The sequence below is a fragment of the Hyperolius riggenbachi genome, chromosome 10 (assembly GCF_040937935.1).
Source record: "Hyperolius riggenbachi isolate aHypRig1 chromosome 10, aHypRig1.pri, whole genome shotgun sequence".
Classification (NCBI taxonomy): Eukaryota; Metazoa; Chordata; class Amphibia; order Anura; family Hyperoliidae; genus Hyperolius; species Hyperolius riggenbachi.
Window position 1 is genome coordinate 246,715,190 of NC_090655.1, and position 24,699 is coordinate 246,739,888.

The 24,699-nt window shown below is 46.5% G+C and overlaps 1 protein-coding gene across 3 annotated transcripts in view; it reads left to right on the forward strand.

Moving 5' to 3' along the window:
• LOC137535121 (gastrula zinc finger protein XlCGF57.1-like) overlaps window positions 1-24,699 on the forward strand; it is a 273,394-nt gene that overhangs the window by 58,696 nt on the left and 189,999 nt on the right. The window contains exons 4-5 of one of the 3 annotated variants that reach the window (XM_068256933.1): window positions 20,685-20,770; window positions 21,534-21,578. The exons of 1 other annotated variant lie outside the window; for it this stretch is intronic. In XM_068256933.1, coding sequence (XP_068113034.1) covers window positions 20,685-20,737 — 53 coding nt within the window. In that variant the 3' untranslated portion in view covers window positions 20,738-20,770; window positions 21,534-21,578. Of the gene's footprint in view, window positions 1-20,684; window positions 20,771-21,533; window positions 21,579-24,699 lie in introns of those variants that run through there. One more of the 3 variants, XM_068256932.1, reaches the window with a different exon arrangement.

Genomic DNA, 24,699 nt, shown 5'->3' on the forward strand with positions numbered 1-24,699 from the left:
GCAAGCAAAAGGCCACGCCAGAGCCTTTTGAGCGAGTCCTTCCAGGGGGTGGTTAGGGCTCTGCCTCCCAGCAGCCGTCGCGTGCAGCAGCTGAACGGCTTGCTGGCACGGGCCATGTGCTCCCAACTCCTGCCGTACATGCTCGTGAAGGAGGGGAGCGACATGCGTGCGCTGCTTGCTTGTGCAGCCCCAGACTGGCAGCTCCCCAGCAGACACTTCTTCGCCCGCAAGGCCATTCCTGCACTGCACCGCTTTGTGATGGCCAATGTGGAGCGAGGGCTGGAGCACGCGGTTGGTGAAAGGGTCCACGTCACCATGGACTCCTGGAGCAGCCGCTTCGGGACAGGCCGCTACCTGTCCTTCACTGTCCACTGGGTCAGCTTGGTGGAAGGGGGTGAGGATGGGAGAGCAGCAGCGGGCACAGCAGCAGCAGCAACACAGTGGGTGGTGCCACCCCGCAGGGTCAGGGGAACTGCAGCAGGTTCCTCCGATCCTCTGCCATCCTCCGGCACACCTGGCCAAACCCCCCGCCTCAGCAGCAGCGTGAAGGCCCGCCACTGCCAAGCGCTGCTGCACTTGGTCAGCCTTGGGAAGACCAAACTGACGGCAACCCATGTGTTGGCCAAACTCCAGGAGCAGGAGAGGATTTGGCTGACCCCCAGAGGCCTCAGAGTCGGAGAGGTGGTGGCCGACAATGGGGCCAATCTGGTTGCCGCAATAGACAGGGGAAACCTGACCCACATCCCCTGTCTTGCCCACGTGCTGAACCTGGTGGTGCAGAAGTTCTTGCGCACCTACCAGGGGATGGGCGAACTGCTGGAAACGGCAAGGAACATTGTGCGTCACTTCCGGCGCTCAGCTGCAGCCTGTGCGAGCCTGGAAGACGTGCAAAAGGAGCTAGAGCTTCCACACCATCGGCTGATCCTTGACGTTCTGACTCGCTGGAACTCCACCCTGGCGATGTTGGAGCGTCTGGTTGAACAGAAGCACGCTGTCAACCAGTACCTTGCCCAGGCCACTGTGTCCGCCGCTCAAAGGGACAGGACCAGCAACATCCCGTCCATCGTCCCCGATGATGACTGGAGGCACATGCAGTAGGTGTGCTTAGTGCTGGCTCCCTTTCTGCAGGCCACTAACATGGTGAGCAGGGACCATGCTATGGTCTGCGAGTGGGTGCCCCTGGTTTGTCTGCTGAACAGGGCCCTCGATGCTTTGCTGGAACAGGGAGCGGCAGCCTTGGACCAGCAGGAGCGTCATGCAGCTGCACAGTCCACCTCTGAGGGGGAGGAGGAGGAGGACTTGGTGGAGGTCCCTGACCTTGCTGCTGATGAGGGGGATCAGCACAGCGCAGCTGAGTTGGTGCGGGGGTGGAGAGAGGATGAGGCAGGGGAGGCAGAGGAGGAGGATGAGGACAGCACTGCCGTCGATGTGCCAGCACACGTGGCCCGCCTCTTCCCAATGGCAGCGCACATGTTGACGTGCCTGCACAAGGACCGCAGGGTGATCCAGATGAAGCAGAGGGAGGACATCTGGATCAGCATGATGTTGGACCCACGCCTCAAGGGGAAGTTGAGCCAGTTCCTGCCGCCTGCAGGAGGAGACCCAGCGCAACAAATAAGGAGCTTGCAGCAGGCCCTTGTTGAGAGCTTGGAGGAAGCCTTCCCCCAGCCTTCCACCCCCACTGTCCTGCCAGCACAGAGGCAGCAGCAGGTGCCTGCATCCAGCAGCAAGCGCCCCACAGACCTGCTGTCTCTCAGCAACGAGCTCTACAGGACTGTAGAGGCTCCGGCAGCAGTGACTAGAGAGGAGGTGCATGCAGCAGCATCCTCCTCCGGTCACAGCCAGCGCCTGACCCGAATGGTGGCTGACTACATGGGGTCCTACAGCGGGCTTGACAGCGATGCCCCTGTTGATCCCATGGAGTATTGGGTCAAGCGCCTGGAGATCTGGAGCGAGCTGGCGCAGTACGCCCTGGAAGTGCTGTCCTGTCCCCCTTCCAGCGTGCTGTCCGAGCGCTGCTTCAGTGCAGCTGGTGGCGTGGTCACGGAGAAACGCTCACGTCTGTCTCACAAGTCTGTGGACAGACTGACGTTTCTCAAGATGAACCAGGTGTGGGTGGAAGGCGAGTTCCTGGCCCCTGTTGTCGGCGAGAGGGGGCATGAACTGGCTACCGGAAGAACCATCGTTAATGTGCCTTACCACCCTTTACCACCTCCTGGCTCCTGCTCACTAAGCCAGCCTGGTTCACTTTGACTATTACGTCGCCTGCAGCCACACATTTTACACCTACAGTGGGCTGCTGTGTACTGCCCTTCTGCTGTCTGTCTGTGTTTCCCACTGCCAGGGTACACAGATTTACCTTCTGCTGCCACTCTGCCACCAGCTATTACGTCAAACAATAGCTATATCTGTCTGTGTAATTTGTTGTAAAAACAAAACAAATAAACAATAAAAAAAAAAAGGTTTAATTTTTCTGAGGTGCCCGGGTTGAAAACTGTGTTGTCCCAGTTGTGTATTAGAAACAGTGTGGGCTGCACGACCGCTGTCTGGGACCTCCTGCTGTGTTTATTTACAGCCCTGGTATCACCGCTAGGTACCAGGGCTATTATGTCACGCTGCCTGCCTCATTGACTGCCTGCTGCCACACACTCATCCTCCTCCTCCAGCTGCTGAATTTACCTCCTGCTGTCTGTGTGTTTCCACTGCCAGGGAGCACATACAATGGCGCTTCCAACATGCGTGCGCCACCAGCTATTTGTTACGCTCAAAAATAGCTGCATTTCTTTAAAAAAAACAAAAAATTATATATACTTTTTATTAATACTGTGTGATATTATTTTTAGAGGTGTCCGGGTTGAAAACTGTGTTGTCCCAGTTGTGTATTGGACATGATGTGGGCTTCACGACCGCTGTCTGGAACCTCATGCTGTGTATTTACGGCCTGGTACCACCGCTAGGTACCACAGCCTATTATGTCTCGTCTCGCTGCCTGCCTCATTGACTGCCTGCTGCCACACAATCATCCTCCTCCTCCTGCTGCTGAATTTACCTCCTGCTGTCTGTGTGTTTCCACTGCCAGGGAGCACATACAATGGCGCTTCCAACATGCGTGTGCGCCACCAGCTATTTATTACGCTCAAAAATAGCTGCATTTCTTTAAAAAAATATATATAAAAGAGAAATAAGTGAAGAAGAAGAAGACGATATAGAAAAAGGAGAAGGAGAAGAAGAAGAAGATGAAGAAGAAGAAGAAGATGAAGAAGAAGATGAAGATGAAGAAGATGAAGAAGATGAAGATGATGAAGAAGAAGATGAAGAAGATGAAGAAGATGAAGATGAAGATGATGAAGATGATGAAGATGAAGAAGAAGAAGAAGATGAAGAAGATGAAGAAGAAGATGAAGCAGATGAAGAAGATGAAGAAGAAGATGATGATGATGATGAAGAAGAAGAAGAAGACGATATAGAAGAAGAAGATATAGAAGAAGAAGAAGATATAGAAGATAAAGAAGAAGAAGAAGAAGAAGAAGTATATACAGTACTGAACAACATTTGGGACACAACTTCTCTTTCCACCTTTTTTTTTTTTTTTTAAAGTAACATCCCCACATAATCACTTGCTGTTGTTACTTGGAAAAAAAGATGTTTCTTGCATCATTCACCCTCAAAACAAGTGTTGGAAGCTATTTAAGGCCAATTCGAAGTCAGCTCGAATAATGAGCTCGAATACCGACTCGAATAGTGAGCTCGAAGTCCGAGGTCGAATCGAATAGTAAAAAAAAATTCGATTCAAATATTCGACCGAACGCGAATAATTTACTATACGAATTCGACCAAACTCGAATAATAAAAAGGGGTATCCGAGCATCACTAATGTGCATTCCCGCTCTGATGGCGGAGCTCCGCCTTCAGTCTCCTATCGGCGATCGCCGCTGGGAGATTGGTAGATGGCAAAACTGCCGTCTTTTATTGCTGTACAGCGCTGCGATCTAAGGCAGCGATGTACTGGCGACAGCCGTGTAACACAGCTGTCCCCTCCAGAGGCAGGAAAGTGATTGACTGCCGATCACGCTGATTGGCTGGCGGGGGGAGGGAGGGCTGGGGACAAAAAGGTAAAAAAAAATAGAGAAATTTATTAACAAAATAATCAATTATTTAAAGAAAAAAAAACATTGGGGGAGCGATCAGACACCACCAATAGAGAGCTCTGTTGGTGGGGAGAAAAGGGGGGGAATCACTTGTGTGCTGAGTTGTGCGGCCCTGCAGCGAGCCCTTAAAGCTGCAGTGTTCAATTTACAGAAAATGGCCTGGTCTTTAGGGGGGTTTAACACTGCGGTCCTCAAGTGGTTAATAACCTCAGGTGTGCGGCCTGGAGAGAGGGGGTTAATTACCCAGATGTCTGGCGCTTCTATGGCCGGAAAAAGGAAGTGCACAGTATTGAGTGTGAGCGAGCGCGGTATTGTGAGCGTGTGATATGCATAGAAGTGCCGGACATCTGGGTAATTAACCCCCTCTCTCCAGGCCGCACACCTGAGGCTATTAGGCCTCATTAGAATCACAAATTTGGCTAGTAATGTACTCGTAAGCCCATCACTATTGGACAGCTTCTTCCTGTGCAGTGGCCACAGTCCTCACCTCATCACTGCCCCGTGCCTAGATTCAGGAGCAAGTAATGAGGAGGCCACCACAGTGCGCTGATGGGGAGGGGAAGACCACAACTGGTCCTCTGTGTGATCATGCCGTGGCTGTTACTTGACTGTACAGTATTTATAGCTATGAAAGCTTTTGACAATGGTTGCTGCAGTAAAAGTACTTTAGACAGACCAACTCAACATTTTGCAACTTCCTGTACAGGGCATGTGCAGCGCATCTTACCCTTAGTAAGTAAGATTTTGCAACCTCCAGTGTTTATTTCCCTCCGGAAGAGGGGGGGAGTATTAGTTCACTCCAAGGGGGAGTTACTAGTTGCCCGCCAAGGGGGGGGGGGGTATTAGTTGCCCTTTAGGGCGTATTCTTAGTTGCCTGCCAAGTGGAGGGTTACTAGTTTCCCACAAAGGGAGCGTTATTAATTCCCTCTGGGGGGTTATTAGTTGCCCGCCAGAGGAGGGTTCTGCATGAGAATAGGGTTAGGTTGGGTTGCATTTTCTGACACTAATACATTAAAGTCAATGGTTGGGTGGCACTTTCTGATATGTATACCTATAGATTAATGCAACCGATTGCAAAATATTATAACGTTGCAAAAAAATGTCAGCACAGGAGATCCGGGCTGGCGGTGACTAAGGGCCGGGACCCACTAGACATGGGCGTAGCAGTCACCCCTGTGACCCCTGCCATTGCAGGGGGGACCTCTGTCTCCCCAACCGCTAGTGCAACCAGTTAGCAAAAAAACCTCCCTGTTTGCTCACAAAAGCCATGTGCAGGAGCGTGTGTAATGTTTTCCTGCTTCACAGCAGAGCACTCCCTGCTGCCAATCACCGGCTCCCGATCACGTGACCCACATGGGGTTTGGGGAACAAGGGGGCCTCATACTATTATTTTTGCAGGGGGCCCTATTAAGTCTAGTTACGCCCCCTGCCACTAGAGCAATTTTTTGAGCGTTTAGAGTGCGTTTTCAATCGCTAGAGATTTCCATAAACTCTCTGCCAATGTAAATGGATGGGATAGTTTCCACTACAGCGATTACGATTAGGCAAATTGCAGGACATGCAGCACATTGGAAACATTTCCATTCTAATGTATTGTATAGGAGCAGGGAAATCGCTTCCAAAATCCCTTGCAAACCCGTTGCCACAAAACACTAGCGATTGCGATAGCGCTTTCTAGTGGGTCCCAAGCCTGCTTTGTCTGTGTACCTTGTGTGACGGCTGCACATAATCCAACTATTTCCACAATAACCAGGAAATGTCTTCTGTAAAGAAAACAGCGTAGACAGGTGTCAGGGGCCTGCCTGGTACTAATTTATGAAATATACTAACCTTCATTCACACATCTGTATTTAAAATGTACCTGTAGTGAAGAAAATGTGTCCTGTTGGTATTTATCGCGAAGGTGAAAGCCTCTGGATCCTAAAGAGGCTTCCACATCTGCAGATAGGATCCAGCGCTAGGACTCCTGAAGATCCACTGGTTGCCGCTTGTTAAGAGCCTTGCGCAGGCGCACTAACAGCACTCCACTTACTCCCCTGCAGTAGTGATGCTGGAGAACAGCTCGCCAGCCAATAGCTATGGGCAGCCTGCCCCTGTACTACTTCCGGGTCGCAATGTCCTGCAGTAGTACGCTTGCCTTTGTCAGCTCACACCCATTACTATGCATTCCCTGGCCCAGCGGTGCCAGTCCTTGATTGCTCGCCTGGGGCCTGTGACGTCACACACTTGTGCAAAGCATGCCGGGCCACAGGCGCGCAGTCAAGGATGTGCACTGCCGGGCCAGGGCATGCATAGTAATGGACGCGTGCAGACAAAGGCATGGGTACTACTGTGGGACATTGCGACCCAGAAATAGTACAGGGTCAGGCTGCCCATAGCTATTCACAGAGAACAGCTCGCCTACATCACTATCCTGCAGAAATGGGCAAGCTTGATCAGGTCTGCTCCACTGTGCAGGCGCGAGCCGTCTGTGCAATAGAGTGGACCCGATCAGGCTCACCTATTTCCACCAGAGCCCAATTGGAGAGCCACTAGTGCTCCTGCGCAAGGCAGGCAATGTAAATATTATTGTGGCTCTCCATTCGGGGCTGCCAGCGCTGGATTAGACTGGCGGAGGGAGACAGGGTAAGCCTCATTAGGATCCAGAGGCTTCCCCCTCCCAAAGTAAGTCCCCCACAGGGGCTCTTTACAACAGATCAGACAGAATAAAAGGTGATCTAGTGACATCCTGGAGATGATCAGAAATTTTGGCCAAACCAAATTCCGGTTCAAAAGGCTGGAATGTAACTCGGCGCTAGTCTAGTTTTGGGGACCCAGCTAGAAACCTCATAGGGAACAGTTCTCCAATCACAGCACCCTCTAAGGCCTTGTTCCCATTGCGTGTCCGTTCGCGTTGGCCGTTTTTTGACCCCCTTTCCTTTATTTCTGTGCGTTGGATGTTTTTGTTAAGCGCTTTTCTAAGCGCTTTTGCGTAGCGATTGCGTTTTTTCACTTCCTTACTTTAGTCAGGAAGTGAACTCTTTAATCCGGAAAAGAATAAATACAATATATTTATTCTTATAAACGCTCATGCAATCACTGCACAAAGCGATTTTGTGAGCGTTTTGCATTTTTCCTATACCTTCCGGAATCGCCTCAAAAATGGCCCATGCGCCGCTTTTCTGAGCGGATCGGAAACAAACCACTGAGATGTGAAGTTTCTCATAGAGAATTATTGCACAAGCGCTTTCAAGGCGATTTTGAAAATCGCCAGTGCTTAAAAAAAAGTCAAAAAATGGTCCCTAGTGTGAACGAGTCCTCACAGCACAAAGCGTTGTGATTGGCTGAACAGTGTAGGCGTAGTTTACTACAATCTATTGAAAACCTAGCCATTTGTGAGGGTGCTGTCTACCCAATCACTTTAGCAGAATTTCCCTACAAGGTTTCTTGCTGGGTCCCTACAGTAGACTAGTGCCCTAAACTTTGCAAGAGGTATTCAGGAGTTGCTAATATGTAATCGACAGGGATGATCGCTGAGATGCAAATTATTCGAAGCTGATGCAGGGTTGTGTAAATTTTTCATGCAAATTCATGCAAATTTGTGCAGCTTGAAAATAGACCAATTGAATCCTGCTGGGGTAGAATTCAATTGGTCTATTTTCAAGCTACATAGCATAATTCTTCATCGACTCAGAATTATTTGCATCTTGTTGACCATCCCTATTTACAAATCTGCAGGATAATTAACTGGCAGCTGCTGAAATGTATTAGCTCTGCAGGTTTAAAGGGATCTAAGCAGCTCCTGGCTTCAAATAGCTGAAAGGGCTACCATGTTTGAGACATCCCCCCCTCCCCCCCCCCCCCCCCCCCTGCTATCTTTACACTGCCATTTTCCAGGCTAGGTGTGAAATTCTTCAAGTGTGACTAAAGGTCCGTACACACACCGGACTGCAGGCAGCGAGGGGTCTGTCGTCACCTCCCGCTGGGCGTGTTTTCAGCAGACAGTCTGGCGTGTGTACGGTCTGCGGATCGCTCAGAAACAGCCGTATTAGTCTGCAGACAGACTGTACACACGCCGGACTGTCGCTGGAACGCCCGACAAGTGGGAGGTGACAACGGACCCATCGTTGCCTGCAGTCCGTCCGGCGTGTGTGATGCTGCATACACACTTGAGATAAAAGTCTCTGGAAAAGGCAAGATCACAGACCAATTATACCCCATTCCATGTAGTATGAGAGCCATACTCTACACAATCTATTCTATGGAGCTGAACTCCCCATCAGATAAAATCTTTGCAAGATGCTGCACACAGAGATGCCCGTACACATTCAAAAGATCATTATCTGCAAAAGATCTCTTCCTGCAATAGATCCATTCCTTCAAAATGCATTCATAGTCTGAGATCTGCAGATCATCATACACACCTTGTTTAGCAGGCAATCATCTGCAGATCATCTGCAGATCAGATCCACCAGGATGGATTTTCAGATCTGCAGATGATTGCCAGATATGCATATGAAGTCTGTTAAACAAGGTGTGTATGAGGATCTGCAGATCTCATAGACTGTGAATGCATTTTGAAGGAATGGATCTATTGCAGGAAGAGATCTTTTGTAGATAATGCTCTTTTGAATGTGTACGGGCATCTTTGTGTGCAGCATCTTGCAAAGATTTTATCTGATGTGGAGTTCAGCTCCATAGAATAGACTGTGTAGAGTATGGCTCTCATACTACATGGAATGGGGTAAAATTGGTCTGTGATCTTGCCTTTTCCAGAGACTTTTATCTCAAGTGTGTATGCAGCATAAGACTCAGGGTTTGTTTGTGGTCAATTAAGTGTAATTAGGTGATTTCTTATCTGCCTTCTATCATCTGTTGCTCCTCTGTCCACAAGTCCTTGCACAGACTTGTTGGTAATGGTCGGCAGTTTTCCATTCAGTAATGGCGTAAAGCTTTGTACTCACTGCCCGACGGCTCCCACGACGTCCCCTTCAGTGACGCCTCTTCCTGTCGGCGGGTTAAAGCATGAGGTCACGCGACGTACATGGCGGTGCGAGCAAGACTTCTGCGATCGCAGTACTTTGCATGGTGTTGTAAGGGATTTCAAAGATCCGATCCGCCGTGTCGGTCCGTCGTTATTGGTGTGACGCGATGTTCGGGTTCGTGCGCCTGTACCCACCTTGTGACGTCATTTCAAAAACCGCTGGTCATCAGGAAAATCGCCAGTTGGGTACGCAGCTTTAGTGAATTAACATTTCACAAAATGTTTGTTAAAATCAGCTGTTTTCTGCTTTAGTACATACAGCAATGCTTAGTGAATTGTATTCAGGGATCCAGCACCAGGCTACTGGGGCCCCGTCAGATTTTCAGGTGTGGCCCACTGTGGCTCTGAATGAATACAATAGAGACTAGGGACCGGAGCAGTGCTTTTCAGCACTGCTAGATTTGGGCACAGCCAGTGCCACCATAGACTTTCATAGGAATCACATCTATAGTACCGCTCAGTGAGTAACATCAGCGCCGTCAGAAGACGGAGCCGAAGTTGCTTAAAAAACACGATAATTCCGCCTCCAGCAATCGCTGGAAGCCAAATTATATCATTCCCCAGTATCCATGGCGGCCTGGAGGGGGAATAGTAATTACCACGGCCCGGACTTGTGCAGAAGCAGGATCAGCCATAGACCGGCTGTATCCTGCGCCCAAGTCTACCGGCACCCAATTCAAATGTGTGCCTAGGGACAGTCACTGTGATGCAAGTCATTTCTAATTGATGTAAAATTATGCAAATAGTGTATATAAATGTATGCTGTTCAGAAATGGACCAATCCCATCCCAACAAGTTGGAATTTGATTGGTCTACTTTCGAGCTGTATAAGTATGCGTACATTTGCATAATCTTGGATCAACTCAGAATTATTTATTTCTCATCAACAGTCCTTAATGTCTGGAACTCACTAGCAGTACTTTTCTAAACCTTTTGTAAGCGTGTGTGATTTGAAAAGTTCTTGCTAATGTAGTGCTATGTGTGCAATTGCACTTGAGGGATGTCATTTTTTTTTTTAAATCCCCCATAGCCTTACATTAGCAAGAGCTTTTCAAATCACAAGCACTTAGGGCTGGTGCACACCAGAGCGGTTCTGCAGCGGTTTTTAAAACGATTGCAGGGGGAAAACCGCTTGGCTAATGAAAGTGAATGGGATGCGGCACACCAGGGCGGCTCGTTTTTTTCCACAAACGCAAACTCGGGGCTGCAGCATTCTTTAGATTTCTGAGGTGCTTCTGCCTCTAAGTTAAAGTATAGGAAAGTGGAAAACCGCTCTGAAAAACTTTTGTTACAGAAGCTGTTCAGTAACCGCTTTACCGTAACAATATTTGTAATCTGCTACACAAAAACGCTCCAAACAACGCTAGGCATAGTTAGAAAACCTCTAAACATGCCTAGAATCGTTCTGAAATCTGCTTCAAAAACCTCTAGCGTTTTGCAGATCTGCTAGAGAATTTTGGTTTGCACTGGGCCTTAGAAAAGCACTGCTAGTGTGTTCCAGGCCTAATGGTGAGTACCCAGTGCAGAGAACTGATCAGAGCTTGATGAAGGTGCTATTTCACCTGTCCTGCCAGCCCATTCATCTTTCTTCCTGTCCAGTCAGTGTGACATGTCAATGCTCCCAGCATGTAACATTGATTTAAAGGATACCTTAGCCCTAATTTAAATGTAAAAATGACACCCCGTGTGTGTGTGGGGGGGGGGGGGGGGGGGGGGAGGGGAGGGTTGCGCATAGGCTTACCGCACCGCCTGTGGCCTGGCATCTTCTTCCGTTTGTCCGCTATGCCTTTGCATTGTCTATTTCCTGGATGGTGCCCTTTGACCTGACATGCTGTGCATGCGCAGTATATCCTTTTGGGCTGCCTGTGACTGCACTCGCTGAGGCACCAGCGCAAGGACGTACCTGGCGTGTACGCATGCGCAGCGCAATATGATGGGTCAAAGGGCGCCAATCAGGAAATGGACAGCGGGAGGCATAGTGGACAAACAGAGGAAGACATCGGACCAATGGAGGTGTGGTAAGCCTATGCCCAAACTAGGGCCAAGGTATCATTTGTCTGCCAATGGGAAATAGTGATGTTGCACTCTCTACAGCCAGGAAATGTGAAGAGGCCCAGACACACTACCAGACAGGTGACTGAACAAGTCATGTGGGTATGTGGCTACTTAAATCCTGTTTCTAAGGCACATAGTTACTTCATTCCAATATCAACATTGCTACTTAATGTTGGTATCTGGGGAAAACCAGGCTTCTTAAAGGATACCTGAAGTCAAATGTGACATGATGAGATAGACATGTGTATGTACAGTGCCTAGCACACAAATAACTTTTTTTTTCTTTCTCTGCCCGAAAGAGTTAAAAATCAGGTATGTAAGTGGCTGACTCAGTCCTGACTCAGACAGGAAGTGACTACAGTGTGACCCTCACCGATAAGAAATTCCCCTTTTTATCTCTTTCTTCCTCTCAGAAGCTATTTTCTGCTAGGAAAATGTTTTATAGTTGGAATTTTTTATCAGTGAGGTCACACTGTAGTCACTTCCTGTCTGAGTCAGGACTGAGTCAGCCACTGACGTCCCTGATTTTTTAACTGTTTTAGGCAGAGAAAGAAAAAAAGGAACACGGCATAGTTTTATGTGCTAGGCACTGGTACATACACATGTCTATGTCACATGTCACTTCGGATATCCTTTAATTCTGATATCTGGAGTGCATTGCTGCCTTATTCTGGTATCATGGGGCATATAGCTACCTGATTCTTGTATCTGGCGGCACATGGCTATTTACCGTATGTTGTGTAAAAAGGAAAAACTTTATTTCAGTGGGTGCTTACCTTGTTTTAAATATATATATATATATATATATATATATATATATATATATATATATATATATATATATATATATATATATATAATGTAATTTTTTTTTTTCTGCTGCTTAACCACTTAAGGACTGCAGTTATAAAAACCCCTTAAAGGAGTCATCAGGGGAAAAAGGGGAAAATAAGTGGTACTTACCGGGGGCTTCCTCCAGCTCCAAGCTCCCAGGACGTCCCTCGCCGCAGCTCTGCCCGCGGCCGTTCGCCGCAGGTCCGTCCCGGTCCCCGCAATGATGTCAGAGCGACTTTCAGGCTTGCAGCTGGGGGGAAGCCCCCGGTAAGTACCACTTATTTTCCCCTGATGACTCCTTTTTCCATTCAGACCACTGCAGCTTTAACGGTTTATTGCTCGGTCATACAACCTTTCACCTAAATGAGTTTTACCTCCTTTTCTTGTCACTAATACAGCTTTCTTTGGTGCTATTTGATTGCTGCTGTGATTTTAGTTTTTATTATATTCTTCAAAAAGACATGAATTTTGTCAAAAAATGATTTTTTTTAACTTTCTGTGCTGACATTTTTCAAATAAAGTAAAATTTCTATATACATTTTTGTCCAAATTTATTGTGCTACATGTCTTTGATAAAAAAAAAATCCAATAAGTGTATATTTATTGGTTTGGGTAAAAGTTATAGCGTTTACAAACTATGGTGCAAAAAGTGAATTTTCCCATTTTGAAGCATCTCTGACTCTTCTGAGCACCTGTCATGTTTCATGAGGTGCTAGAATTCCAGAATAGTATAAATACCCCAAAATGACCCCATTTTGGAAAGAAGACATCCAGAGTATTCACTAAAAGGCATGGTGAGTTCATAGAAGATTTTATTTTTTGTCACAAGTTAGCGGAAAAATGACACTTTGTGACAAAAAAATAGAAAAAAGTTAGCATTTCTGCTAACTTGAGACAAAAAAAAAAAAAATGAAATCTGCCACAGACTCACAATGCCCCTCTCTGAATACTTTGGGATGTCTACTTTCCAAAATGGGGTCATTTGTGGGGTGTTTACTGTCCTGACATTTTGGGGGTTGCTAAATTGTAAGCACCCCTGTAAAGCCTAAAGGTGCTCATAGGACTTTGGGCCCCTCAGCACACCTAGGCTACAAAAAAGTGTCACATGTAGTATTGCCGTACTCAGAAGAAGTAGTATAATGTGTTTTGGGGTGTATATTTACACATACCCATGCTGGGTGGGAGAAATATCTCTGTAAATGAGGTTTTTTTTACACACAATTGTCCATTTACAGAGATATTTCTCCCACCCAGCATGGGTATGTGTAAAAATACACCCCAAAACACATTATACTACTTGAGTACGTACTCCTGAGTACGGCAATACCACATGTGTGACACTTTTTTGCAGCCTAGGTGCGCTAAGGGGCCCAAAGTCCTATGAGTACCTTTAGGATTTCACAGGTCATTTTGAGGCATTTGGTTTCTAGACTACTCCTCACGGCTTAGAGCCCCTAAAATGCCAGGGCAGTATAGGAACCTCACAAGTGACCCCATTTTAGAAAGAAGACACCCCAAGGTATTCCGTTAGGAGTATGGTGAGTTCATAGAAGATTTTATTTTTTGTCACAAGTTAGCGGAAATTGATTCTTCTTTTTTTTTCACAAAGTGTCATTTTCCACTAACTTGTGACAAAAAATAAAATCTATGAACTCACCATACACCTAGCGGAATACATTGAGGTTTCTACTTTCTAAAATGGGGTCACTTGTGGGGTTCCTATTCTGCCCTGGCATTTTAGGGGCCCAAAACCGTGAAGAGTAGTCTGGAAACTAAATGCCTCAAAATGACCGTTCAGGGGTATAAGCATCTGTAAATTTTGATGACAGGTGGTCTATGAGGGGCCGAATTTTGTGGAACCAGTCATAAGCAGGGTGGCCTCTTAGATGACAGGTTGTATAGGCACTGAAGTGCAGGAAGCGCAGGATGTTCTCAAATCGTGACCAGGAAATTGCAGCAGAGAACATGGGCATGTGATGCATTGGGTGCATAGACCAATAAGACCGCAATACATTCTTTTTGACTAGACCAAGTTTATGAACGTAACATTTTTTGGGGCCTTCTCCTTAACATGGGAGTGGTTTCCACCGAAAAGGCTGGGCATGGTAGCTTCTTGGATTGGCGGTTGCGTATTGTGTGGCATAACAGTTGGTCTCAGCCACAATTAAGTCATAGAGACCAGCAATGATCAGGAAAAAAAATTCTGTCTCTGCGGTGGGGCGGGTGAGGGTTTGGCTGGGTGATCAGAAGCCCGCAGGGGGCAGATTAGGGCCTGATCTGATGGATAGGAGTGCTAGGGGGTGACAGGAGGTGATTGATGGGTGTCTCAGGGGGTGATTAGAGGGGAGAATAGATAGAATCAATACACTGGGGAGGTGATCGGAAGAAGGTCTGAGGGGGACCTGAGGGTTTGGGCGAGTGATCAGGAGCCCACACGTGGCAAATTAGGGCCTGATCTGATGGGTAGGTGTGCTAGGGGGTGTCAGGAGGTGATTGATGGCTGTTTCAGGGTGTGATTAGAGGGGGGGAATAGATGCAAGCAATGCATTGGGAAGGTGATCGGGGGGGGGGGGGGGTTCTGAGGGCGATCTGAGGGTGTGGGCGGGTGATTGGGTGCAGATGAGGGTCTGATCTGATGGGTATAATGGGTAGCAGTGACGGGGTGATTGATGGGTGATCAGTGGGTGATTAAAGGGGAGAACAGATGTAAAGCACTTGGGAGGTGATAAGGGGGGGGGGGGTCTGAGGGCAATCTGAGGGTGTGGGTGGGTGTTGGGTGCCCATAAGGGGCAGATTAGGGTCTGATCTGATGGGTAGCAGTGACGGGGTGATTGATAGGTGATCAGGGTGTGATTAGAGGGGAGAATAAATGCAAGCAATGCACTGGCGAGGTGATCGGGGGGGTCTGAGGGTGTGGGCGGGTGATTGGGTGCCCGCAAGGGGCAGATGAGGGTCTGATCTGATGGGTAGCAGTGACAGGTGGTGACGGGGTGATTGATGGGTGATCAGTGGGTGATTAGAGGGGAGAACAGATGTAAATAATGCACTGGGGAGGTGATAAGGGGGGTCTGATGGCAATCTGAGGGTCGTGGGCGGGTGTTTGGGTGCCCGCAAGGGGCAGATTAGGGTCTGATCTGATGGGTAGCAGTGACAGGGGATGACGGGGTGATTGATAGGTGGTCAGGGTGTGATTAGAGGGGAGAATAGATGCAAGCAATGCACTGGTGAGGTGATCAGGGGGGTCTGAGGGTGTGGGCGGGTAATTGGGTGCCCGCATGGGGCAGATTAGGGTCTGAGCTGATGGGTGGCAGTGACGGGGTGATTGATGGGTGATTGACAGTTGATCAGTGGGTGATTACAAGGGAGGTTAGATGTATATAGTACACGGGGGGAGAATCTGAGGGTGGTGTTGGGGGGGTGTGATCAGGAGCCCCCAGAGGACAGTTTAAGACCTAATCTAAAAAATAGTGTTGACAGGGAGTGATTGATGGGTGATTGGGGGGGGTGATTGGATTGATCGGGGGTTAACAGCAGCACCGGAGGGTTGACGTCGTGGATGGGTGGAGAATAATGCCGGCGGATGCGCGCGCATCAATGCTGGGGGTGCCACTTTGCCAACGCCCATAGGTAGTGGGCGGTCGGCAAGTGGTTAAAGGGAATCCAAGGTGAGAGACATGCAGTATGGAGGCTGACCTTTATTTCCTTTTAAACCATGCATATTGGCTCGCTGTCCTGCTGAGCTTCTGCCTGTAATACTTTTAGCCATAGACCCTGAACAAGCATGCAGATCAGATATTTGTGAGAAAAATCTGACAAGATTATCAGTATGCTTTTTTCAGGTGTGTGATTCAGACACTACTGTCCAGAAATATCAGCAGTACTGCCAGGCAACTGGTATTGTTTAACCTCCCTGGCGTTTTGATTCCGTGCGGCGCACGGCCGCGGGAGGGCTTTTTTTACCTATTTTTTTTTCACATGTAGCTAGCCTATCGCTAGCTACATGATTCCCCCTTCCTCCCACCCTTCCGATCGTGAATACCTATCAGGAATTTCCTGCAGGGCTTCCCCCGTCGCCATGGCAACGAACGGAATGACGTCATCGACGTCGTGATGTCACAGGGAGTCCCGATCCACCCCATAGTGCAGCCTGGCGGTTATTGGCCAGGCTGCGGGGGGGGGGGGGGGGGGGGGGGCTCTTTCGCGGCGGGGATCGGCGGCAGCGATCGAGTAAGACACGCAGCTAGCAAAAAAATTATGCAAATCGGCACACCAGGGCCTGAGCAATCCGCCACGGTGTTACTGGACGAGCTGAGCTCGTCTGTAACGCCCAGGTGGTTAAAAGAAAATAAATATGGCAGCCTTCATGTGTCTCTCACCTCAGGTTCCTTTTATTCAATACCAGCCATTCAATACAATTGTGCATTTTGGCATTCATTCTTGGTGTTGTTCAGCACTGGAACCACTGGGTGTAAAAGCTGCATACAGGTCAACCACCGTAATATATTCAGCATATTTTCAGTGATTAAACAACAGCCATATAGCCTTGCCTTGCATGCAGTAGTACAAGTATAGTAGTGACAGCATTCTGATACTTTGTTCCCTCACTAATCAGGACCGGTGCTTACTTAAGGGCAAACTGGCCCCAGAGCCTGTAGGCCCCCCCTCCCCAAGGCTCTCCCCTTTCAGTGGCTATGGTGGTGCGGCATACACTTGGTGTCACCATTAGAAGGGTGACACCTGGGAGTTAATGCAGAGTAAACACAACATAGCATAATATTTCACCTGTCTGCCCGGCATACTCTTCCTTCCCCAGTGCATCCCCTGATCTAGATGGTTCCTCAGTGCGGCATCTCTGCCCACCATGGCCTGTCAGCATGTTACAATGCTGAGAAAAGATATGTCAGCAAGGAGATACAGGAGCCTGGAGTGCTCTGAGGGAGGAAGAAGGTGGGAGCGTGGAGCAGGACAGGTGATATTATACTTCATTGTCTTTACATTGTTCGGAGTAGGGGTGTGGACCACCTAATACTACTATCTGGGGGGGGGGGGGGGGGCGAGATAAAGGACACCTTTCATTGCTATATAGTGATGGAGCAAAATAAAATATGTTTTTAGCTTTGAGTGGTATTGATATTTATTACTGTGGTGATGGGTTCTCTGGCTGCTGACCCCAAAACATAAGGTCCAGGGGAGAACTGAGGAATGAGGCTCAGAGTCCGACAAAGTAGTCGGAGGTATGAGGCACAAAGACTAATGATGTATAATTAGCAATTGAACTGCCCAGATACATTAAACAGTAGAATCCCTTTATAGTAAACTCCAGGGAGCCAGGGAAGGTAGTTTACTATATCAGAATTGGTCATACATTGCATATTTATACAGACGCAGTTGCTGAGGGGGGTAGAGGAATAAAGGCCACCTTTCATTTCTATATGAAGGAGGGGCACAAAGGCCAGTGGTAGAGCAACATAAAATGTGTTTTTCCTTTTGAGGGGTTTTGATATTTATTACTGTGGTGATGGAACCTCTGGCTGCTGGCCCCAAAATGCATGTTCAGAGTGTGGGAAATGTTTCAGTGTAAAAGGAAGCCTTCGCTCACACGAGAGACTTCACACAGGAGAACGCCCTTTTTCATGTGTAGAGTGTGGGAAGTGCTTTTCACAGATTGGACTTCTAACAAGACATATGAACATGCATGTGAGCTGATGCCAGTGTCTGATGAATAGGCATAGTCAATGAGAGACAAATCATTCCAAGTTGATGATAATTTGCATGCTTATTTTATGCAAAATGTATACCACTTATAAATGAATCAAACAAATGCCACAGAATCTACTAGAATCCACATCAGGTTTGTACCAACTCAGAATTATTTGTATCTCATTGACCACCCGTCAGTCCAGGTACATTTCATCTGTAAAATTGTTCTGCTACTGTGAGGGGTGTCTTATTATCTGTTGTATACTTTTGCCTTTTCGTTCTGTTGTATGAAAATGATAAATTGATAATAAAAGATCGGATCCGTGCTCTCCTTGTGTGCCTGAATTCTGTCATTACTCTGCTGTGTCCTCTGATTGATGCTGCCTGGCTGGGTTTAGGGATGGTCAGTGACTTGCAAATCTTATTTTTTTTGCATTTGTATAGCAGTGAAATCTTCTGCCGCACTTTACAAAGTACATAGTCATGTCACTGATTTTCCTCAGAGGAGCTCACAATCCAATCCCTACCATAATCATAGTCTATAAATACATCATAATAATATGGTAGGATATTAGACTATGACTATGGTAGGGATTGGATTGTGAGCTCCTCTGAGGAAAATCAGTGACATGACTATGTACTCTGTAATGTGCTGCAGAAGATGTCAGTACTATATAAATACATAATAATAATATGGTAGGATATTATAGTACTGACATTTTCTGCAGCACTTCACAGAGTACATAGTCATGTTACTGACTGACCTCAGTGGAGCTCACAATCTAATCCTACCATAGTCATAGTGTAATGTCCTAACATATTATGTATTTACTGTATATTGCACTGACATCTTCTGCAGCATTTTACAGAGTACATAGTCATGTTACTGACTGTCCTCAGAGGAGCTCACAATCTAATCCCTACCATAGTCATACTTTAATGTCCTACAATATTATTATGTATTTATATAGCACTGCGATCTTATGCAGCACTTTACAGAGTACATAATCACGCCACTGACAATCTCTTTTCAAAACCACGTGTTGCTCCTGTGCAGTGCAGACCCCATTCGATTAGGTTGAATGTCACAGTGCTGCATTGTGCACAGAAATGCATGCACCACTTTCTTGTCTATGCACTGATGCATCTGATGTCCTTGCATATCACACACTGAAACGCATTGCTGAAATCCACTCAGCAATGTGACAGTGTGCATTGTGTTGATTTCACTCACACAGATACTGTAATGGTACATTCATTATATTTCAAACTATTACACACATTCACCTGCACAATAGCACGGTGCGGCTCATGCATGAGTGGCTCTGGCTAGCTGTGCAGCCGTGTCCATGCTCACACAGGCCGTGAACGTGCTTGATGAGGAGCATGGCCGCAAGCTGGGGGGTGTCGGGGTTGCTTGGCAACGGTGGACCAGAGGATGGTATGGGAAGCCTCTATAGGATCCAGAGGCTTCCCTATTCTTAGGTAAGTTTTTGACTCCAGGTTCGCCTCAAGTACACTAAAGAGACCAAAAAGCCCTCTTACTAAAAAGCAATGCTCAGTGTGATTTGCCTTTTCAAAACAGAAGGTATTGGCAATAATTCAGCTTTAACTAGTTAAGGACCAAGGTGATTGAAATCGACACCGTTTTGATGCTGATCTGGCTGGCAGGGCATTTCAATTCACCGCCACAGCACACGCCGCTTTTGTCGCTCCCGCCGATCTTGTCGCTGTCTCCCCACCTGTCTCTATGACGGCAGAGCCCTGTGAGGGAGTCAGGAGCCGATTTCATTGGCTCCTGGCCATGTCTATCAATGTAAGCAACTCCCATAGGCTTACATTGATAGACACTGTCAGGAGTCAATGAAAGCGGCTCCTGACCGGCTCACATGGCTCTGCCGTCATAGAGACGGCAGAGTGGGAGTCCTGAGCATCCCGTGGCGTGGACGGCAGTTGCGGCAGGTATATGCGGCGATTCGTTGGTATTCGTCGCTATTGTACCAGTGGTCGATGGTTCTTAAGTGATTAAGTGAGCAGCTGTGGTTTCCCATGATGCATCACTCCTGAACATCTCTTTATAGTATGCCTCTGAAAGCCAGACACACATCCAGATCCGCATATCCACAGCCTATATTGTAGCTTATACATTTTACAGAGCTCTCCTGGCCTGAATAGCGCACAGATTGATGTCCTCGAGGCCCCTTTCACACTTTCCTTGTGTTGCGTAACCCTTTCTGCACGCAGGGTAACGCAAAAGCAATGAAAGTCATATGGGGCCTACACCTACCCCCGACCGGCCGCAAAGTCAACAGCATGTTATCGGCGGACTTCTGCGGTGACATAGCAGCAGCGGTATGCATGTAAGTCAATGAGCATTGCAGAAATTCTTGTTGGTGAAGGTGTGGAACGATGCAAATACGACAGGTAAGCCAGCAATCCCAGTGACACACTTCCTGTCCAGTATAGAGTACATCACTGGGGAGGGGCAGCGAAGGGTGTGCAGGGGCGTTTCTATGCATGCATGGTCATATGAATGTAGTTTTGCATTACGATTCAATGGGGGCGGAACATCGCACGGCATGGGTCAGGTGTAAAACGGCCTGATGAGCCCCACTAGATGAACCTCACTGGCTTCCTGCGAGTCAGGTCCTTCTGTTGCTTGTTCAGAGCTGCACAGCACGGGTGACCGTCATTTTATTTATGGCTATAGCAGCAGTGCAGGCGGAATTGCTACAAAATCACTGTAATTCGTATGCCGTCACCGACAACAGCCGGACCCCAAATTATGTGGCAGAAACTGTTAGTAGATATTTTATATTTCTGGGGCATCCCCTTCCAATTTTTTTTTTCAACACCTGTGCATACAGTTCAGGCCATTGCGTCTTTTTAACCCATTATTGCTTCTCAACTATACCTTTTTCTAGAGAGCGACCGAATCTACCAGGATATACAGGGTAGTGGGCGCGCCCGCATCTAAGCCTTTGACCGTGATTGCCGTCCTGCAGCTCAGGTCTGTAGTGCCATCTTTTTATTTCCATCTTGTTGACTTGCTACACTATCAGGGGCTCTGGCTTTCTCCTTTCCTGGAAGATCTGCAGGTTTTTCAGCCTTCAGCCAGCTATCCTGCTCAATCCTTGCAGGGATTGGTGACATTACTTAAAGGGGAACTTCAGCCTAAACAAACATACTGTCATCAAGTTACATTAGTTATGTTAATTAGAATAGATAGGTAATATAATCTCTTACCCACCCTGTTTTAAAAGAACAGGCAAATGTTTGTGATACATGGGGGCTGCCATCTTTGTCATGGGGGCAGCCATCTTTTTGGTTGAAAGGAGGTGACAAGGAGCAGGAGACACAGTGCCAATTGTCCTGTGTCCTGATTATCCCTCCCAGCTGCACGCGCTAGGCTTCAAATGTCAAATTCAAACTGTAAAAAAAAAAATTTGCACCAAAACAGCAGAAAGAGAACAACAACATAATAAATCCCATCATGCTTTGCACAGCATCAGGGGAAAAAAGCCCGGGCAGTTTTCTTCTGTGCAGCTAAAAATGAGGCTTGTATAAGAGAAACAAAGTTCTGATGCTGTGAAACTGTTAAAGAAACACCAAGCCTTTTCAGTGCTGCTGAGTCGATTTTTAGTCCGGAGGTTCACTTTAATTCAGAGAACACAGACAATGAACAATAACAGAACAATGACACAATCCAGACACAGCAGGAGATCACAGATCTATTTTTTAATTATCATTATTTCATCATCTTCTTAATACAGAACAATAAACTGAAACAATACAGAAGAAACGAGCACACAGCTTATAATAACAAGAAGAAAACAATGACATTTATATGTGATAACCAACAATAAGCAAGCAGCACTGCGAGGAAAAAAACGAATATGGGAAAACTGCAGATGATCACTTATAATTAAAGCGCACCTGAACTCTTGCACAGGACAGAAGGAAAACAGAGAGATATGCACCCTGTATGTATTTAGAGAGTTTAGCCTGTCTAATTCCCCCTCATCTGTGTCTAATCACAATATTGATCCCTCAGCTGGGTCACCTGACTGCCACGGCAGAGCAGCTAATTTGAAAGCAAAGGATTTTAACCCTATGTCTGCCTCCATGAAAGCAGGAAGTAGACACACTGCAGATTTATTGATGCATTTGTATCAGCTGTAAAAAAAAAAAGAAAAAAGAAATGTTTTTCTTTAAAGGTTATTATGCTGTTGAGTATTTTTAGAGCAGTGAGGAAGTTCTGAGTTCAGATCCGCTTTAAAGTGGACTTTTATTAATTATTCAAGCTGTCTAAAACTTAATAGGTGTACAGCTACAGTGCAGTTACAAATCACTAAGGGGATACTGATAGGGGGATTTGAATAGATCCCTTGCTACTTCTTCCACCTTCACCATATACTTGGATTGCATTAGCACAAAAACATTTCCCGCACTCTGAACATGAAAGAATCTCACCTAAATAATTTAAGGTTACTTCTCAGTGTTACATTTCCCATACTCTGAACTCTAAAGAGAATCTGTACTGTCCGATTTGTACAATAAAAAACACACCAATCGAGTCACTGTGATCTCCTGGGTCCCTCTTTGCCGTTTCCGCTGCGATCCTGGCTTTTAATCGCCAGTCTTAGGCAGTGTTTACAAACAAAAAACATGGCCGCCAACCAAGAAGTGATATATGTGTATATATAGACATATATACACACACATAATATATATATATATATATATATATATATATATATATATATATATATATATATATATATATATATATATATATATATTTTGTGTATATATCTCATGTTACAGGATACTGCAAGTTTTTATTACATACTGAATTATCTGCACTCCAGTCTGGGATTAGTCACAGTTTGCATGCGACAGGCAGCAGCTCCCTTCCACCCTCAGCCTCACAAACTGCAGTAAACAAAGCACACACAGAGCCTGGAGGGGGCGTGCATAACTTCTCCCTATCACAGCAGAGGCAGCACATTCCTCTCTGGGTCGACAAAGCTTGACAAAGAAAAGAAGATTAGATATATTACAGAGACAGTGCAACTAGAAAAGGCTGCAAGTAATCCAGACCACATTAGATCAGGTATAGGAATTTATAGGATAGAAGAAATAAGGATGAACATTTTGTTACAGAGTCTCTTTAAAGATTCTCAACTGAAATATTAACATTTTATTAAAGCTAGTGTATCTTCAGATCAGCTGTAAATCAGCAAATTCATAGAGATCAAGCAAAGATCGTTAAGATTTCTCACATCTACACCAGAGTAACTAGCAGAAAAGTCACTGTAATTCATGGTTTCTGTTCATTCCTCCTGGTACAAGTCCTCCTAATTTCTTTATCCACCTCGCTTCTCATTAGCGGCTCCCCATGTTTGTCTTCTCCCCTTTAACCCTTTAGCAGCCAAATAAAGTGTAGCATGAGAGACAACAGATTTGAAATACTTTGAACAGATTGTGTAGAGAAGCTCTAAGGCACAGATACTACTTTAGCACAAAACAACAGTTTTGTCCCTTTTGCTACATCGGAAAACTGACAAATCATTGGATCATATGATATTTATAGGATTCATTCACACCGTTGGTTCCCTTGTGGTAAGCGGAACCAGAGCTGGTTCTCTCATGAAGCAAGGTGAAACAATTGCGTCAGGCGCAGAGATTTAAGGGGCAGCATTTTTGTACTGTGTGTACCTTCATGAGGAGGAATGGAGTGGCTGAAGGGGCGCAGTTTCTTTGTCACAGACTCACAGCCAGCCAGTGTGCTATTGTGTTGAGCTGCAGCATGTCATGTGAGAACATTACATGAAGCAGAGTAAAGTGTCAGGTGCTGTGCGATCATTCCAAATCAGGGGGTGGGGCACATCCTCACAAGTTTACCTCAGGCAGAAAAAAGTCAACAACAGGCCCTGAGCGGAACACAAAATTTGGACCTGCACAATACTTTTCGGACACTTCCCATAGACCTCTATGGTGAAAACACATCTGCTCTGGATCCAATCAAACCACAACAGACCATCAGATCGGACACTGCACTGTCCACTTGCCGTTGGTGATGCAGCTCTAGTGGGAAGCGAGCCTAATACTAAATGGAAGAGGTAAAATTGGCCAACCAAATTTGGATGTGTGTACACACTCTTATATGAAGCAATTCTACCTTTCAGTTACTGTACCAGTTTACCTACGTAGGTCAGGCTGAGTCATCTAAACCATATGTGCTGAGGCCCAAAACTCATCCACATGGCCTGTGCATGTCTTCATCATTACAGCATCACAGGATGTGGGAAATCGTATATGAGATTGTACCAGGTGATGTCCAGAGACCATGGAGTACAGTCGCTGCTCTGGTAGCATCTCTCCTGCTAGTTACTTGTATATAGATGTGAGAAATCTGGATGTACGAAGGCGGTGAGATTGTTCTCGCGATGAGGGTGGGCTCAGAACAAGACGAAAAATGAATAATTGGAAGAATGATGTTCAGTTAACTCAAACACTGAAGTGACAATAAACCCATGAAATTAACAATTTGTATCTAAAGTCTTAATGCTAAGCAGGAATTTCCCGGAGTGCCACAGTCCTATTTTTGCTCCCAAAGGTTACAACCCTACAATTAAAGTGTTGACTGCCTGAGGTATTTATTTAGCTCTCATACAGGCCAATCTTGAATGACTGAATCTTTTTATCGGTTCCCGCTCTCTATTGTGTGTTTTTCTCAGACACACATAAGTTTTCTGACTCCTGTTGAGTAATCAGTGAGAATTACACTGCTGTTCCTCCAACTGCAGACAAAGTAACACTGTCCCCCCCCCCCCCCCAAAAAAAAAACAGCCTAGTTCTGAATAGGATTGGGACAGTACAAGCATTTATCTCATCATGTCATGTAAGGTGCCCTTTCATATGTTATACTGGATT